Here is a 19,170-nt window from a genome sequence, read left to right on the forward strand (position 1 = left end):
GGCAAAATAGTAGCAGTGGAAAAGGGAATTGTAGATAACCTAATCTGATTCCAATGGTAATACTGTTTTCAGAAACAATAGGTACAATCCGCCTAACTTAACAGGGAATTCTAGATTTACCGGTAATGTAACCCAATCTAACTCCAATGGTAATATTGTAAACAGAAACAATAGGGTACAATCTGACTTAAAGGGACTTATAGATTTATCGATAATGTAACGAATCTAATTCCAATGGGAATTCATTTAAAGAAACAATAGGTACAATATGCCTAAGTTAACTAATCCAGTTAACAGATTTCTTAGCAATACGAATCGGATGGATGGAACGAATTTTTACAATACGAGACAACCAAGGAATGAGTGAATTTTCCTCGCAATTTTATGTAAGAGTGTGTGGCTTAGTGCAATGTAACTGATGTGACTTGAAGCAATACTTTAACCTTACGTTTGCAGGTGGCGGACAGATAAAATTATGTCAGCAACAGAAACCTAATGCCGTTAACTTAACAATGTAGAAACTAGTGACGATACTTTAAGCAAGTTGTTCTGAACCCAATTCCTATCATGACCTCCATTCTATCGCAGTCTCTTGCCAGCGACCGCCTTATAATTTTTGGTTTGTAATAAGCTTGTGTGGGATTTTTAATATACCTATTGCGGAGCTCTCACGATATCCATCTACTTTTATAATAGTAGAATCCATCATACTTTTTCAAAATAGAAGCCGTTTGAAAATTTGAAAATCTCGTAATTCCTTACTTTTGGGTCATATGTTAAAAAATAAAGTTATTTGTAATTTGCTTTAAAACCTTCGAAGGTTGTTTAAAAAGTTATTGTGTATTTTAATTTTTGAGAAGCTCAGCTCAAAGTAGTACCTCATATTGTTGGGAATTTGATACATTGTCGTGTATGTGTTCAGTATCACCAAACACTGTTAAAAGAAACTTGTTTTACATTTAAATTTACAAAACAGATGAAATTCCATACCAAAAATCTAAGTTTATTATAGCCAGCTTGCTAGAAAGAAAGACTTTTCACTCACACACATGCGCATCCCACACTAGCTTTCCATTTGAATTATACTTCAACATGAAAGTTTTGTTGCATTTGTATTTTTCTGGTATTTCAATATGCAGTGCTCATTAGTTTCATATAACACCTCTTTCATTTAAATTGATTTTTAAACAACTCTGCACCTGTTGAAATTGTTTAGTAGAAATATTTTTTGTTGTTCTTAACAGTATGTATAAAAATATAAATATGCGTATCAAAACAAAATTCAAAATAATATTTAAAATATATTTTCCGGTATTAGATTCTAATTATATTTATTTCTTACGCTTATTATCACGACCCCCAAGTTTAGAAACCCTGCTTTAAACTCTTATGTTGATTAGGAACTAACTCAAATGGCCTATGGAAAGCAAATGGTTACACATTATTAAAACTTTGGTTCCTCAAAAGGTATTCTCCAAAGCTAATATAAATAACGTTGATCTTCCTGATTAATCCTTAGTAGAACAATTTTCGGTTGGAGGGAAGAAAAAAAGGTCCCCGAAATTTTAACTGATTCTTGTATTACTCGACGAGAGAAATCGATTAGTAAAGGAATTTTCAAAATCGGGACAGGGGAACATGGAGAAAATCGCATTTTCATGTACCGGTTCAAAATGGGGAAGGAAATCGCATTTTCATGTACCGTTTCAAAATGGGGAAGGGAAAACTCGCAGGCCCTTTTCCTTCCCCATTTTCAATCGGTACATGAAAATGCGATTTTCTCCATGTTTGCCTGCGCAGATTTTGAAAATTCCTTTACTAATCGATTTCTCCCGTCGAGTACTACAAGAATCAATTAAAATCTCGGGGACTCTTTTTTTCTTCCCCCAACCCAAAAATATACTCAGAACCTGACGAAGTTATTCCGGTTTACGGTATCGATATCTATCTATCTACCTGTATATAGATATAATATGATTTGTATATTCCATATTTATAGAAGAACTTAATCAGAATGTAATTGCTTTATATTTAAGTTAATTATAGCCAGCAAACAAGAAATATAGATAAAGTGTGAGAGATGTTACACGGCAAAAAAGATACCTCAAATGGACATTGTTGCTTGTGGACAACATGTGATTTTAATTAATTGTAAACAATAAATGCATTTTCACGCTAAATTTTCAATTTAGTACCTAAAATACTAACCTAAATAGTATCTAAATAAAATAGTACCTAAAAATCACCCAAATTTGAAATTTTTAACACCTCGTTCATGCTTTGCCAATTAAAGGGTTAATTTAAAGTTATAAAATATATTTCTTTTATTGATATGCCTTCCTTCAACTCTGCGACTGTTTACAACGCTAAAATTAGAAGAACCTTCATGAGTCATTCGATAATCGTAAGTTTAAACTCCAGTTGGAATCCCTTTTTAATCTCGAAACTTGGCCTATGAAAATAATGACAATCATCTTACTTTGTAATCGTGTCTATGTAATGTATAGGGTTCAATCGAAATACATCATTGACAGTTTCGATATAAAAATTAAAATAATGTTCTTACCACTGATTCGCCTGCCAAAATTACGGTTAACTTCAAAGAGAGAAGCACCAGAAATAATCCAAGTTTAAACTGCATCGTTCCTTTGCTAACGATAATTAAAACTATGTCGCATTCGGGACTACAATTTATGTGAGAATATATCACAGATGTTACCGCTCATTATATACCTGTGAGTTCTCTTTTACTTTCCTGTTACAATATACAACAATAATGAATGTATCCTTTTGTTATTTTATCTCTTGATTTGGATCTGTGTGACAGGAATACGTGTTACATTTCATGACATGAATTGCGTGATAAAGTAAAAAATAAATGTATAATCAAAATGCCATAAATAACATTGAATGTGATTCTGACATTTGAAGCCTACGGATTTACATTTTACATCCTTGTCCTCGATTGACAATTTTGGTTTGTGGCAATTTGGTAAAGAGTCAAATTAGAATATGTTCTAAGAAACGTTCATTGATAGGCGTAAGTAAGTTTCTCTTTGACGCAGAAGATCCAGGTTCAATTCCCGGTAGGAGATTTTGTTTCAAATTCCATCTAATCTGTAGATCCCCGTCCCATATAGTCTTGATACTGAAAAGGACATTAAACGCGTATCCAATCAGAACCATAAATAAGCTTCAAACATGCGAGTCAATTGGCATTTGTATATGAATTTATTCCACTACAACTTTCGAAAAATGTATGTGATTTTAATAAATGTTATTGTTTACCTCCCTCATTTTCAGGTTAGCAATTTTAGGATAATTGGATAAAGGTTTTCACTCTTTCCTAGCCTAAGAGATTCTTGTCATTTCCATGAATTTCTTCCTCCTTACATCTTATATTACTTGGTCATTATTTTTCAAACGTTGTCTTCCTATAGATATTTTTCTTTCTCCCATTCTTTCCATGGCAAAAACGTTATTTCGCCATGTTCAATCATCCTGTCTCTTCTTTTTGAAATACTTTGGGCACGCCTCTGCTTTTCTCTTCCCAATTCCGTTATTCTTTCCCAATTCCAATTTGACACTTTATCCACTCTCATCTTACTTTTAGTATCCTATGGCACCACACTTCTATTTTCTGCTCTTTTACCCTTTCTGGGGTTCATTACTTGCATCCATACAACGATATATTTGGTTAGAATTTTCTTAAGTCTTATATCGATACTTTCAGTTAGAATTTTTGTTTTCGTTCGAATGCCTAGTCTGTCTGAACTATTCTATGCGTTTGATCTTGTGTTTGCCTATTACGGACTGAAAAGTAACATCTTTGGGAATTGTGTTAAAGTAGGAACAGGAATGCTTATGGTTGTGGAAACCATATTACAAATATATTGCGTTTTTTTCATGACAATGTGAACGATATATGTAATCAGGATTCATACTGATTTGGAGAAATCTATTTCCCTTACTTCACCCTGACTTTTCCTGATCTTTAGCAGGAAATTCTCTGACTTTCATAACGGGTATCGGATTACGTTTACACGTAAATAAGGAATAAACTACAGTGAATATTTATATATGAGAACATTTATTCTATAAATACAAATAGTAATAAATTCCTCATACGTATATTCCACTTACCTTAGATAAAAATCGGAACAACGTCCATTATAATGGTTTGCTCAGCTGTAATTGGTCTACAATTAATGTTAGAAAACATATATTTTATAAAAGTTCCCTGACTTTCCCTGATTTTCAGTCCTTTTCCCTGAACTTCCCTGATTTCCTTCATATTCCCTGAGTTTTCGCTGACTTCTCTGACCAGTAGAAACCCTGGTATTGTTATTGCTACCAGAATATGAGTCAACCCAGACAATATTTCATATATTATGACCAAATATACGTGGGTATTGTACCGTAGTTGAGTGTGTAATGTAGTATTATTGTGTCGTATTAAGAACAAGTTACGAGTCTCTTTAGCAAGCTGAAAGCACAATTATAGAGACAAGCCTTAATAACTCTATATTCTAGAAATAAAATTTATATTATTTTAAATATAACACATATTTTTAAATCTATGAATACGATTTGGAAATCCTAATGCTTCTAGTACATTAATCCAGTTATTAATCATTCCAACACGTATGAATTATCCAATATGGATTACCGTTGGCGGGGACTTCTTGACAATTCACCAACTGTACGCATGTGCAATTCTTGTGTCGTTTGCACGACTTATGCACATATTATGCATTTTATAATACTATTATATTATAAAAATATATTTTTACAACAGTAATATTTATTGTTTCTACGATCATGAAAGCCCTCTGAGATTTCGAGTTGCTTGATATTTGGCGTAGAGGTTTCGTCAACGCGATTTGGCTCGTGTGCGGTGTCAGGGATTCAGCTTTTCTTCTTCAGTAATTGATGGTTCTACGTTATCCAGTTTGTGTGCAACAGAAATGTAATTTGCTTCTCAGTCTGAATTATCAAATCATACGACTTAACGTGGTGGAATAGAATGAGTAAAGTTTAACATTCAGCGGGTGTTAAAAAGTTTAATTTGGAGGCGATCACTCTCCATAGGATCAAGAACATGTTCTGAACATCGATCAATGTGATTATGAGAAACTATGACTATATCTCGACAAATGTTGAAGATGTGTAGCGTTGGTTTCGTTAGTTGTTGAATAGTATCTGAAGTATGCGTGGTGATAAAGTTTTGGAATTGTCGATTGTAATGGCCAGAGCGGTTATGAAAAGTGATGTCAGCCATGATAACAAACACTAGAAAATTGTTAGACATATATTACAAAATGATGTCGAGTATAAGTAGGTGAATCAAAGATGAACGAGCCTTGATTTGTTAATCGTCGGAACGGGTAGCTGGGAGTAATTGAGCAGGTACGTTCGGTAGATTGGGCTGTCGAGAGAGTCAGGAAACAGAACAGCCGGTTTAACGCATGCTTCGTTTAGTAGCCCTAACGATGAGTGAGAAGAGCGTGCCAATGTCCGTTGCGCAACGCATATTTATCAAGTTCCTCACCCAGTAAAACGTCAAAATGGCCAAAATTTATCGCAGACTGCAAACCCGGTTCAGGAATGATACCCTTTCGTGGGAAAGAGTAAAGGTAAGCTGCAACAAATACAAGCAAGGCCGTGAACGTGTTGCAAATAAAGTTCACCCACGTCGTCCTCGCACCATTGTGACTAATGAGAACATGGCACATGTTCGTAAGCTTGCCGAAAGGGGTCGACGCGTCATTGTGCGTCAAAATGCTGCAGAACTTAATGTGAGTTATGGACGTGTCCAATCATCCATCACAAAGCAATTGGACTTCCGCAAAATCACAGTTCGTTGGTTTCCCAAGCTGCTGAATGATGATCTAAAAGCTGAACGAGTTCGCATTGCTAGAGTGAGTTTCTTCTAAGAGAGGTTGTAAGAAGAAAGTGTGATGTTCCTGCAAGGAACTGATATTTGAAATCAAGAAATTTTGTTTGAAAACTCAATGATTTTAAATTGTAAGGTCAGTTGACAATAGTAGAATGACAACTACGAGCAGAATTAGTGTCTTGGAAATAACCATTGAGGTTCCATTTGGCTACCAAATGAATTCTGATAGACCACGAGTTTCCTTGGAAAAGGAAGAATGTTTTGAAGTTCTGTGACAAGAAATTATAGAAACTGGTTGATAAGAATTGATTGAAAATGAGAGGTTGGTGTATCCGTAGTATTGGTAGCTTTCTGTAACCAGTAAATGGACAACAAATTCTGGGTTGTTTGGTTTAGGGCGTAGACAGGCATTGCACTTATAACTAAAAGTAGGATGAGAATCTCACAGATGCTATATGTTTGTGGTCTGTTGCGCTTTTCTTTTGTAAATAAAATCTCCACTGCAAAGTAACTCATCAATGGTCTGTTGTGCGTTCGTCAAAACGCAGGTAACGTAAGTTGCACTATGAATGCTTGTAATACGTTAACATTTGAGAATAGAGTGTACTTCAGCTTTAAACTTTATACTAACCTCTTCGTTACTGATACTTGCTTCTTCCCCACGTATGAGTATTGATAAAAACAGGTTGTTAAGGCAGGAAAGTTCCTGTTTGTTATGTTTGCCTGTAAATTCTTGAAGTCTAGAGTTTTTGTTTCCTAAAAGATTGAAAACAGCATTTATTATGAATATTAATCGCAAAATTGGGATCCGGTGATTTGATTATGATCCCTTTTTGACTTCTAGTAATGTAAGTGACTTCGTGTAAACTATTTGATTAACTGAAAATTATATGATTCTTGTTACGGAAGTTTGAGTAGTAATTAGTTAGCAAATAAGTAAACATAGCGATTTCGAAATATTTTCTACTTAAGGAAATTTCTGCACGCAATCTGGAGATGGTACTTTCTTGTCGATAGACGTAGATTGCACAGATTGTGGTAAGTGATGTTTTTTTTGAAGATGGAGACTCCTATTGATTACTAGAATTACATACATTGGAGCGGGAGATTACGAGTAAAATCGAACACCTGCCCAAAAACCTTTGTTGTCTTTTCCGTTTATCAGTCTTCTTAACTGTACCAGTTAAGAAGTTGTTGGAGTTCCTTGTCAGTATCGATGTCCATGTTCGTAAGATCGTTGTGGTGAATCATTGTAATAAGTAATTGAGATGACTGAGAATGATATACGAACAGACGTACGGCCAAATAAATAGTAATGTCAAAAATGTATGGCCTCTCAAGAATGAAAGCTTTTATCTCGCAGCGCCTAGTTATGATTAACTGGTTGCGTCTACAACTCAGGATCGATCAAAGTCTAGGTGCTGAGAGCCAATAGTGAGTATACATGTTATGTTTTTGTTTATGGAGGGTTATTCCCTTGCGAGGGTTACCCAAGGTGACAGATGGAAATATCGGGTAAGAAATTAGATTGGAGCAGATCAAAGGGAAGTGTCAGAAAACTCAAATATCATTTAACCCTTTAATTGGCAAGCATTGATACCATTACCATTAAAATATTTAGTTTGCTATTATGGTTGAATCATGTCTTCCTGGCCATAATTTCGTAATTTGTAAAGTGTTGTTGTACTTTGGTTACAAAATACAGGTTGTTTATTTCAAAGCAACATTGCCATAAAATAGGTCTTCTGTGTAGCTACTGAACACCATTGCCCTATTATGATCAAATATCATAAGAATACTCTCAATAATTAGCAGCAATTTCGTTGAAATATTTTGCTACAGAGCAAGAAACCACAAATAAACAGAACTTTTGCGGAACGTAGGAGATAAAGGTTCTACAATACTAAATTTGACTGTCCCCTATTGACGAAGATTAGAAATATCTAAAGTAGCGACCCGCAAGGCATGTATATGCATATTGCATAAAAGCAATAATGCCAATTAAATTATCACTAAAGTTATAATTCGTGCGGAGAACGCAATAAAATGCAATGATGCTTGAGAGCAACAGTGCCGAATAAAGGGTTAATTTGATAAGCATTTCATTTTATTTAAGCTTTATTGCATTTTAAGATATTATCAGTTTTGATATTATAATCTTTCGTTTAAATTCATTAACATAGGAAGATAAGAAATAATGGGCAGTGCATTTTTCAGGACAAATGCAATGGGAGTGTTACAAACACCAATACTGGTTATTCTCTTAACCTGGGCAGTAATATAGACGAGTAGACCTGTTATCATAATAGGTCTACAGTGCAACATATATAGGCAATCTTTAAAGGGGAAGATGCTAAGAAGAAGAAGCTCTAAATGGTGCGAGTAGTCGGAGGCAAGTGTTTCGAGATAGAAGGAAAGTGGTAGAGGTAGATGGCAAGTGGCGAAATGATAGCCGAGATTGTAGTTGCAGTCAAAGTCCATAGTGTCCAGAAGTAATTGATGAAGTTTGTGTAATAAGGTGGCTATAAATTTGAATCTTAACTTTTCTATGTGATTAGGAATGATAAGAAAGATTATCCAGGTCATACAGATCCTGAGTTGGAGTTAAAACTTAATCCCAAAGTCAAACGGAAAGCGACATTTGACAACTTTCACTTTTTTATATACAAAAAAGGTAGTGCAGCAATCCACGAAGGGTGGCTATAAGATTGGGTACAAAAGAGAACCTATAAGCATCAAAAACTGTAGTGGGCTCTAATTCTCATACTGTAACAATAAAACTTTCAGTAAATTGAGAGAATGATAGATATTGCGAATTATTTCCTTGATATGTGGTCGCCAAGTTAGATTATGATCGATGGCGGATTCCGTGGATACTAAGATTAAGAAGATTAGAGAATATTTTGAATGTGAGAGTGTTTGCGAGGTAAAATATACATTATATAGAGTTGCACCTTAGTAGAGTTGATATGGAGTTACCATGTATTACATTATTGATCAATAATGCGATTGCTATGCTGAGAGACGAATTAATCTTTTGGATGGTCAGGAATGTGCAAAAAAAAGCAGTGGAATGGTCATATTCAAAAGTGTTTAGAGTACAAGGAGTGGTTGGAATGTTAGCTACAAAAAGAAAATATAGAAGAGGTGAAAGATCTGAGACCCGAGGCGCGCAGAATAAATAAATATTTGATGAGATAATGACATATTGATAGTAACATAAGAGTGGCAGTTGAAACAAAAATGAAAGGTAAAATGGAAATAAAAGTGGAAGATTGAAACGGCGAACTTTAATCATGAGAGCTAAATACCACACTTTATTAAAAAAAAGCCTTTTCTAGATCGAAAAGAATTACACAAATTAGAGAGCAGTATTATGATGATTTGCAATATGACTTAAGAGTCTTATAAGTTAGTTGTTGTGTGGCTAATGCTAAACGAAGCGATCGAAATTGAGCCTGATACATATATAACAAATTGTGTGTAGAGAAATGAAGATGGAATCTGGTGACAATGATCAGTTCAAAAATGTTGCTATAAACGGAGGATAATTGGATCGATAAGTAAAATACAAAAAAAAAAAAAAAAAAAAAAAAAAAAAAAACGTGGAGGTATGTTATTCTTAGGAAATATAAAAGTAGAGGAAATTTTCCGGTATAAGATATGTAGCTGATGCGGAAAATGGAAAAAAACTAAATATAGGGGACAAGGAGAAGAAGACAGTAATTTGTTTCTGTCATAGGGAGATAATATATACGTTTGAGATTTACAACACAAGTAATACCAGCGGTAGAGATAGGAGTTATGAGAGGATTATTGCCTGAAAGAATTTGTGTTATACTTCGTTGTAGATTTGGCGAAATAACTTAAAGAGGTCAGTAGTATACCTCCGAGGAGAGTCAGGCGGAAATGTAATGAATGCAGTCTGTAGATGGTCTGCGAAAGCACTTGCTATACCTTTGTGAGTGCGTAAAAGTGATGGTTATTGACTAGAAGCGGATAAGGTGTGTGGGTAAGACCACCGGTCATAACATGAAAGTGCTTCCAGTACTTAGTTGTGTGAGAAGTTTCGGCTAAGTTGTTAGAAGTCATCGTCCAGTTACGATGCTAATACGCCATGATGATGACGAAGTTTGCAATAGTGACTTAGAGCTTCTAAGTTCCTAACGCGCTGAAGCTCCTTTGAAGAATGCACGGGAGCGGTGAATAAGGGATAAGTAGCTCTCGGGTAGGGGTAGGTGGTGGTGGAGTTTTCAGGGTTATGTATGTGAACTTCAGACGGAGATGATGTCGGAGATTCGTTTGTGAGGATCTTCTTTTGTAACAGGATGCTCGAGATTAACTAAGTCCTTGGTGATTTTCGACAGATTATTATCTCACTTCGTTGGATGAAAGCGTAGGATGCAACGAGGTTTTGGTAATAATCGAGGCGTATGAGCCTATGATTTATCGGTGTGAAGCTTAATGGTACAGCGATCACTACCTATTGAATCTAGCACCTCAAAAGCGCATCGTTGTGTGAGGTGGATGGATGAAATCTCTACGTCTGGTGTAGTTTCGGAGATGATTCTAAGTATGTGAAGAGCATGACATCTGGTTTGAAATGTAATGCAGACAAGAGAACTTTATATCTGGTTCCCTGCACGGCTGTGAATATTGATCTCGACAATGATGATGAAATATATAAGGAAAGTCGTCACCTCGATACAGTTTTATGTTAGTATCTGCTAATAGCTCGCATATTCATTACATTTCCTACTATTCTCAAATATTATTTTCGAATTTGTAAAGACAAAAGATAAACAAAACAACATGTAGGCAAAATTCGAACCTTGGTTTACCCCTTTGAAATCCAACTGGCTACTAACCAAAAACTGTTAAAAAAATATCATTTTCAATGATTTTCATGTTACAAGTAACACTTCCCAAGTGTAACACTCCGATTTTGATAAAATTTGGCAGGTAAATACTGCACATGAAATAAATGAATACGTGATTTTTATTTTCTGCAGAAAAACGGTTTTAAGGGGCAAAAGCCCCCACCCAAAATTTTGAAAGTTGACTCCCGAAAGGCGGAAACAAGTAGACCGAAGTGAACGAAATTGCGCACAAATGTTGAAGACGTAAAATGAGGGAATACAGGTTTTTCGTATTTTCCTGGAAAAACGGTTAGGTGGGCCACAGATCCCTCCAACCTTTGATCACGAAATATCAAAAGTGGTAATAACAGTATGTGCAACGAAACTTTGTGTAGCAACAATATGCAAAAAAATAAACGAATACGGGCTTTTTTATTTTCCGCGGAAAAACGGTTTTAGGGGCAAAAGCCCCCACCAAAAATTTTGAAATTTAACGCACGGAAAGCAGAAAGATGTGGACCGAAGTGAATGAAATTGTGCACATAATTGTAAACGTAAAATGAGGGAATACGGGTTTCGTATTTCCCTAGAAAAAAAAAAAAACTGTTCGGTGGACAGAGGCGTTTGGTGGCGGAAGGAGTGGACCGAAGGGAAGGAAATTGTGTGTATATATTGAATACGTAAAATAAGGTCTTTCGAGTTTGAGAAGTGTCCACATCCGATTTTTTGAAATTTGGCAGATCAACATTAAGTACACAAAGTTTAACATATTTTATGGTATTTCAGAAGGCGCCTTTAACCCTTTCAATGTTTTTATGCATAAACAAAAACAGGTGTTGACTTATTTGTTGTTTGCTGTTGATGTTCCGAATTTGAAGCAAATCGAATAGGGACACTAGAGAAACAGGAAAGGCCTTCTTTTACATATAAAATATCTACACACAATTTAATTTGCTTCAGTCCACTCCTCCCTGCGCTATTACGGTAATATTTACTTTTTTTCGGAATAGTCCTTGATCCTAACAATTTTTTTTCACACAAATTAAAACACGTTTCGTTTATTGTTTTGCAAATTGTACCTACACGACGTTTCGTTGTAATTCTCGATATCCTGTAAGAACTTCTGACGTATACTTATTTGCACTTTTGATATTTCCTAATCAACCGTTTAGAAGGTCTGTGGCCCACCAAACCGTTTTATTTTCCAGGAAAATGCGAAACACATATTCCCTCATTTTACGTCTACAATATCAGTACACAGTGTCATTCACTTTGGTAATGAATGGTAATTCTTCTTGCCTCTCAGGCGTCAAATTTCAAAATTTTGAGTGAGGGCGTTTGCTCCTAAAACCGTTTTTCCGCAGGAAATAATAATAAAAAAAAAACGTATTCGTTTATTTTTTGCGTATTGTTACTACGCAAAGTTTCGTTGCAATTCTTACACACATCTGGAATACTGTTATTAGCACTTTCGATATTTCGTGATTGAAGGTTTGGAGGGGTCCCACCTAACAATTTTTTCCAAGAAAATACGAAACACGTAATTTCTCATTTTACGTCTACAATATCTGTACACAATTTAGTTTACTTCGGCCCACTTGTTTTTGCCTTTCGGACGTCAATTTACAAACTTTTAGGTGGGGGCTTTTGCCTCCTAAAACCATTTTTCCGCAGAAAATAAAAAAAAAAACACTCGTATTCGTTTATTTTATGTATAGTATCTACCTGCCAAATTTTATCAAAATTGGAATATTACACTTGGGAAGTGTTAGATGTTCGTCTCTCTTCCTGGCCACATTGTTTGTTGGTTATTTTGTTTAATTCACTGTGATATCTTATGATTTGCTTGCATGGAATATTTTAATATGATTATATAATATCAGTTTGAAAGTTTTTTTTTTCGGAATATTTTTCAGAACATTCTTGAACGATAAGCTCATATTCTGATAATACTGTTGAGTCACTCTATATAAATTTTTGTACTTGAGAGTAGTAAAATTTTCTTTGGAGCTATTTTCGTCAGAAACCATTCTTTGTGAACTGTACTTCAAAAATATAACAATAAATCTCCTCAGTTTGCAAGGTACACATCATACGTTGTAGAAATGTTGCAATACACATTCTTCTTTACCACTGTGCAAATGAAATCTTTGAGTTTTACGTCCCACGGTTATGCCGATTAGGCTAAAGGAGACGGTGTGGAATGAAGGAAGTGGGAGGAAACGGGAGAACCCCAAGAAAACCCACGCACACGGTGCCTGTCCACCAGAAAGCTCACCTGACGGGGGCTGGGATCGAACCCGGGACCCCAAGCACCAGAGGTGAACGCTCCACTACTGATTTACCACTGTGCAGTCCTTGTATACGTAAGAAAATGAGGTTGTTCCATTTGAAAATAAAAACGTGCGTAGCAACTTAACAAACACTGCATTACCTATAGTAATTGATAATGCTTTTGGACAGCCTCTGCTGTATGAAAAATGTTTCTATTTTTTCTTCAAAAAATTAATAAACTAGATTTGAAATTCTTTGAATTTATCATAAATTTTTACAATTAAATAGTTTCGCTTTCCTCAAATCTTTATTATCTTTATTATCTTTTAAGTTCCTTATTTATGCCCATTGACACATAAAGCTTTGAAATATGTTGTACCTTTGGACAGACTATCTATATATATTTTCAAATTACGAATAAAAATTGAAGTTGGGACTTATTCCTGGTTACGTAGAATATTTAACTTCCTTGTACCTATATAGTTAATGTACGATCCTTCGGCATGGAATACCATAGTTCGATCCTCCGATGAAGCTCATGTGGTTCGGACCCACATGTATCTCTAGGTCCACGTCTCATGCAACCTCGGTGCTGAATGGCACAAAAAAACCTCCAAGTCAAGAAATAGAGATTGAACATAGTCCAAGAGAGACAGTAAATGTCAAATTGAAACAAATTCCATATCACATAACAAAGTTGAGAATCCTGAACTTTGAAAATGATGTATGCAAACGTCTTTTAGTTAATTTTCCAGCCATCAATTACATACAGAAAAGAACATATTCTTTTGTTAATTTAATAAAATATATAATTTATTTTAATTTATAATATGAGGGGAGTATATTTATTCTAATGATAGAAAACTGAAACACACATTATTTTTCAACATAACCTCCCTGCACTTCAACACATTTTTTTCAACGTTTCAGAAGTTTTTCATTCCGCCGAAAAAAATTCGGTTCCACCTATAACCAATTTTGCACTGCATGAATGATTTCTGCATTGGTTGCAAATTATCTTCCTCTGAGTGCTTCCTCCAATAGTCAATGAAAATTGCTTGGAGCTAGGCGAATCGCTTCCCTATTTCGTTCACTATGATTTGCCTGTTTTCCATCACTCTACCATCACTCTACCATCTATGGCCTGCCCGATCTCCCTTCGTCACATATAGTTCTTCGTTGTTTCAAAAGCTCTATCCATTCGTACATCTTGCTTTCCGATAAACAGCTGTCACCATACTGCGCTTGCATTCGACGAATAATTTCCTCAGGTTTAACACCTTCCGCAAACACAAAGCGAATCACTTACCTCATTTTTTCCTTGGTGCAGATCGGCAATGCAGCTGCCATATTTAACGGTCTGTTACACTCCAAAGACTAACGCAGGAATAAAGAGTGAGACGTTGCATAGAAGTATTGGAAGACGACACTAATTCAGCGCTGGATACTAGCAGTGTTACCAAACTTTAGTGCGAGAGCTGGTCGCTTTACTTTTTGACTTCCACTCGTACTTTTGCACTTTTTACTTGCATTGTTTCTACTGATTCTGCCATATACGTAGAGCTATTTTCACTTTCGGTCAATATCTGGACCTGCCACTCATCTAAACTAACAAAAATATTGGTTTTATTACAATTTCAAGCAATAAATGCAGGCAGTTACATCTAGTTATTTTTTAATTGAAATTTCACTCGATTTCGAAATACACCATTGCAATATTACTTTTAATAACGTAGGGTAACTGAGCTACTATACTAGGAGAACTAATTTTACAGTTACCAACTACAAGACTTTAACACAGAGCAAATATACATATACAAAATTTCAATAATATATTTTTTTATTATTTTCTGTATTAACTGAGAACCATAATTTATTAATATGTGTCTATATACAAATAAAGTATAGATTTAAATTCTTTCTATATTCTCAGAAAATATATGTCTAACAAAACAGTCATATCTTTGCTCAGTGTTAAGCGAGTCACTCCCACAGTCTCTCATAGCTCCACCATTGCATTGACTTTAGATTAAACTAATTTCCTGATTCACACGGGATTTTGCTTACAGTCAGATACAACTAAGTTTACGGCGGACGTATGAACGTAGTCTTCCCATAAGTTATATTTTATTTTACGACACAATAATGAACGCAAAATAATTTTAACTGTGAAATTTTGGGCGTTGAAATTATTATTATTAATAATAATAGAATTACTATTACAATTATCTAAACACAAAAATTTAATTAGAAAAATTAATTGACACGATTGTATTCAAACGTGAGTCTCCTATCAGACAGTTTCGTAAGATACATGCACAATTTAATCTTGATGTTCTTAACATAAAAATGACAAATTAAACTATTAGCTGAGAAGAACATAACGCTTGGTAAAAATATTTTACTTTTAAATATATTGAAACGTAACTGATATTCGTGCTTGTCATAATACAATTTAAAGAATTACAGAATGATGTCCATCATCTTTGTCTTCCTAGCTACGGGACTAATATTAGTAACTCAGTCTGAACTTGTGAAACGTTAGATTTATTTGTGCAGTGAAAAAGATAATAAGAGTAACTCAATTTACAATTGTGTTTTCATCAGGCCCGTATTTAGGTAGGTAATATTCTGTGCTCGAGCACAGGGCGGCAGAATTTAGAGGCGGTAAACTTTTGAATTCTTTTTAAGATTCACAATAAAGTAATATTTCAAACTAGCAACCGGCAGGGTCCCACACAGGAGCGAGAAAATATGTTAATGTGTTTAATTCGCTCTAATTACAGTAGTTACTAGTTAGCTAGCTTCTCTGATCATTTTTAAAAAGTAATCCTTACATGAATACGAGCCAGCTTTCCATACAGGCCATAGTATTTGGGCTAGTCGTAAATGAACTATCTTCATGCAGAACTGGCTAACAATTTTTATGCAGAATCAACTAAGTGATTCTCTGAGGTAAACGGCTTCTATGCGCTTTGGCACACATGGTTCCTGGCTCAATTCCCTGCGGAGGAATACAAGAGGGTCATTTCATAATTATTCACTTCTACACTGAGAAAAAAAATGTAGGTGACGTACCTAAAAAGATAGGTTACATGCGTAATTCCTGTAGTTTTTGGACTTAACGTACAGCAGACGTATAACTGAAAACACATGTTTTATAATACTTTCTGAATAAGTGTTCCATCTATACGTACTTTCCGTATGAAACAATGTAGGCGGTCAGGATCTCACATACAAATGGACGTATATAACATATAGCTGACGAATGTAACATAAGTATATGCATGTGATATACGGAAAACTGTTAGATGACAGACATCCTGCAACGGCATGATGTAACACCTAAGGGCAGTGCCTATATAGTATACGGATAACGTATGCTCCGTACTTATGTATATAGTAAGCAAGAGGATACCGTATATTTGTACAATATACAGCTGTCGGGAGAACGGATTTTTCTCTGTGTATTAATCAACAGTCTCATGTAGCCTTAAGAGGAAAAGTAGGGACAATTAACTTAGGAAATTATTTTATTTTTCATTTCGACATCATGTATGAGGGATAATCAGGACCTAAGGTAACAAGGCCGATATATCTGGAGTTTCGTCTGTTACAGAGGAATGAGGAGTGTACGGAAATTATAATACATGGAGTTGGCAACTGTGCAGTTTCAGCCAGCCGCCAACTACGGCAGTAGTTGTATGTAGACACAAATCGCGACTCGTTTGGAAAACTGGTCTTGCGGAGAAGTCCGCTCAGTTATTCGATTTCTTTGGGCGAAACATGTGACCGCGGCTGATACTCAGGTGGAAGAGGTTTACGGAGAGACTGTAATGTCATCTTCTTTGACGTCAACACGCGCCCTCATACAGCCCAGAAGACCACTACGCTGTTGAAGCAGATTGACTAGGACATCATTGGTTACCCTCTCTACAGGCCGGACCTATCCCAAAGCTACTTTCACGTGTTCTTGCATTGAAGGCACACCTCGAGGCCGTTGCTTTGCATCGGGAGAAGAAGGAGGAGGTGAAACACTTCGTGAGAAAAATGACAGAACACACAAGGAGTGGACTTTAACCAGGAGGGAATCTCCAAACTCATCCTACGATGCGAGAAGTGCGTGAACTGATATGGAGACTATATCGAAAAATGACCTAATGCTTGTACTACCTGTTGGCTGTATTCGTTGAGTAAAATAATAACACTGCACGTTCCACTACAGTCTTTTGTAACCTTACTTTCTGAACACTCCTCGCATATAGTAATTTATCTGCAAAAATGCAATTTATAGTTCTCATCTTGTTATTTAATAAATAAAAAAATAGTGAACCTAAACTTTCATTTATTTGTAAATACATATCTAATAATAAAATATGAGTTACAGAAGAAATCAAATCGTTAAAAACAGTGCTATTGAAAGTATCTCTGTATTTTATGATAACACGAGTCTGTCAGTTTGAAGCATACGATATTTCCATATTCAGTGCCACGTTAAAGAAATCCTATTTAAGTGAAGATGATGGTTGTTGTACTGAATTAAAAATTTGTACGAGGTAATGTGGTTATACACAAAAAATGTCAGTTCCAATATGAACTCCCATTTTGAAATTTTATAAAGTTAGTAACTATATGTGTGGAACCTTTTCCTATCAATCCAGAGAGTTTTAGCATTTTTTTTACAGAATAAGCACATGGTTGGCTATCTTCAGATATAAGGCATACAAGAAAATGTTTGATTGAAATATATTGGATCTTTTGATGCACTTTTGGATCAGGGGCGTAAAAGATTTGAACTTCCCCTAAATCGAGTTTTCGTACTTTGTACGGAATAAGCACACCATATTGAGTTAAGTGATAGTTTACGTTTGGCAATACTATATGTAGTTCTTCAGATATAAGGCCTACAAGAAAATGTTTGCCTGAAATTTATTGGATCTTGTGTTCCAAAAAAGATAGACGTAAATTATTGTAAAGGAAAAAAGGGAAATTAAAATGTGGGAAAACATAAAAAAACACAAGAAAATTCATGGATACGACGTATTCTACCACAAATTCGGATGATCCGCAATCAAACCACAAAAGTCTGGCATCAGATGGAAACTCTCTATCACTGACCCACCGTACCGTCCTTTATCATTATATTAAGCCGGGAGACCCAGGTTCGATTTTCGTTCGGTGGGCTTGATTTCACATTAAGCTGTTGATCCATATTTCATGTGTCCTTGGTGCTAAAAGGGAATCTAAACTCAAATCAACCATTTATCACTATAATGCAAAATTATTAACCAAATACAATATTAATTTATGTAATGTATATCATATATCGAAAATAACTTGACGTCTTAGGAATATAATAATAGGGACAAAACTCACCGTTATTAGTAGACTTTTGTTTCTCGATCGATTTTCAGAAATACGAATATCCACATCATTCTACTCTTGTGCGTGGTTTGCATTATACAAAAAATTTGTTAATACCTTAAATGTTATTTATCCTTCACTGCTAAACTGTCCTTAGTTGAGGATATAGAAAAAAAGTAGCCACTTCCTGAGGAAACTGATGAAAGTAAATTCGTGAATACATATTACATAGAATAGATACATATTGTTAAAAATAAATAAATGAAAAGCATTAGAAATGAATGTACCATGGAAGTGTTATTTCGCCCATATAAATATTTCCAGGAAGATATCCTTGATAGTTGATGGTGTTTATCAATAATTTTAGTCAACTATTGGCTGGATGTCTTCCTAATTCTCTTACACAATCATATAAGTTGCGCAGGTGTTCTTATAATGTATCCATTAGGTTACTTTCCTAGACTTCTAAACTAAAATTCCCATACTTATCGGAAGTTTTATAGAAAAATTATGCCCATTCCTTGTCTACTTATCAATAGGTATGAGAACCAGAATGGTAAGATATAGCGAGGTGTGGTCTTCTAATCTTTATTCAGTTTCTCAGGAATAGGTTCCTTCTCCTCCCTTCACCCTATACTTAAGCCACAAGTGGTATAAAAACCATTTCTGCTTTTAATGTTGATAGTCACAGAACAAATATATTAACAGTGACAAGCTGTTTGCTGGAATCGATTTGGCGTCTTAAGGAAAGATAACCGCATCTCTCTACTAAAG

At 35.2% G+C, this 19,170-nt stretch overlaps 1 protein-coding gene across 1 annotated transcript in view; it reads right to left on the reverse strand.

The window, feature by feature from the left end:
* The window catches only part of LOC145670547 (uncharacterized), a 42,152-nt gene extending 39,431 nt beyond the window's left edge, over positions 1–2,721 (reverse strand). The window contains exon 1 of the mRNA XM_081739352.1: positions 2,567–2,721. Within this exon, the coding sequence (XP_081595478.1) occupies positions 2,567–2,641 (75 nt within the window). The 5' untranslated portion in view covers positions 2,642–2,721. The remainder of the gene's footprint in view (positions 1–2,566) is intronic.
* Positions 2,722–19,170: the final 16,449 nt, after the last annotated feature.

This window comes from Thermobia domestica, chromosome 14, assembly GCF_964235325.1.
Source record: "Thermobia domestica chromosome 14, izTheDome1.hap1.1, whole genome shotgun sequence".
Lineage (NCBI taxonomy): Eukaryota > Metazoa > Arthropoda > Insecta > Zygentoma > Lepismatidae > Thermobia > Thermobia domestica.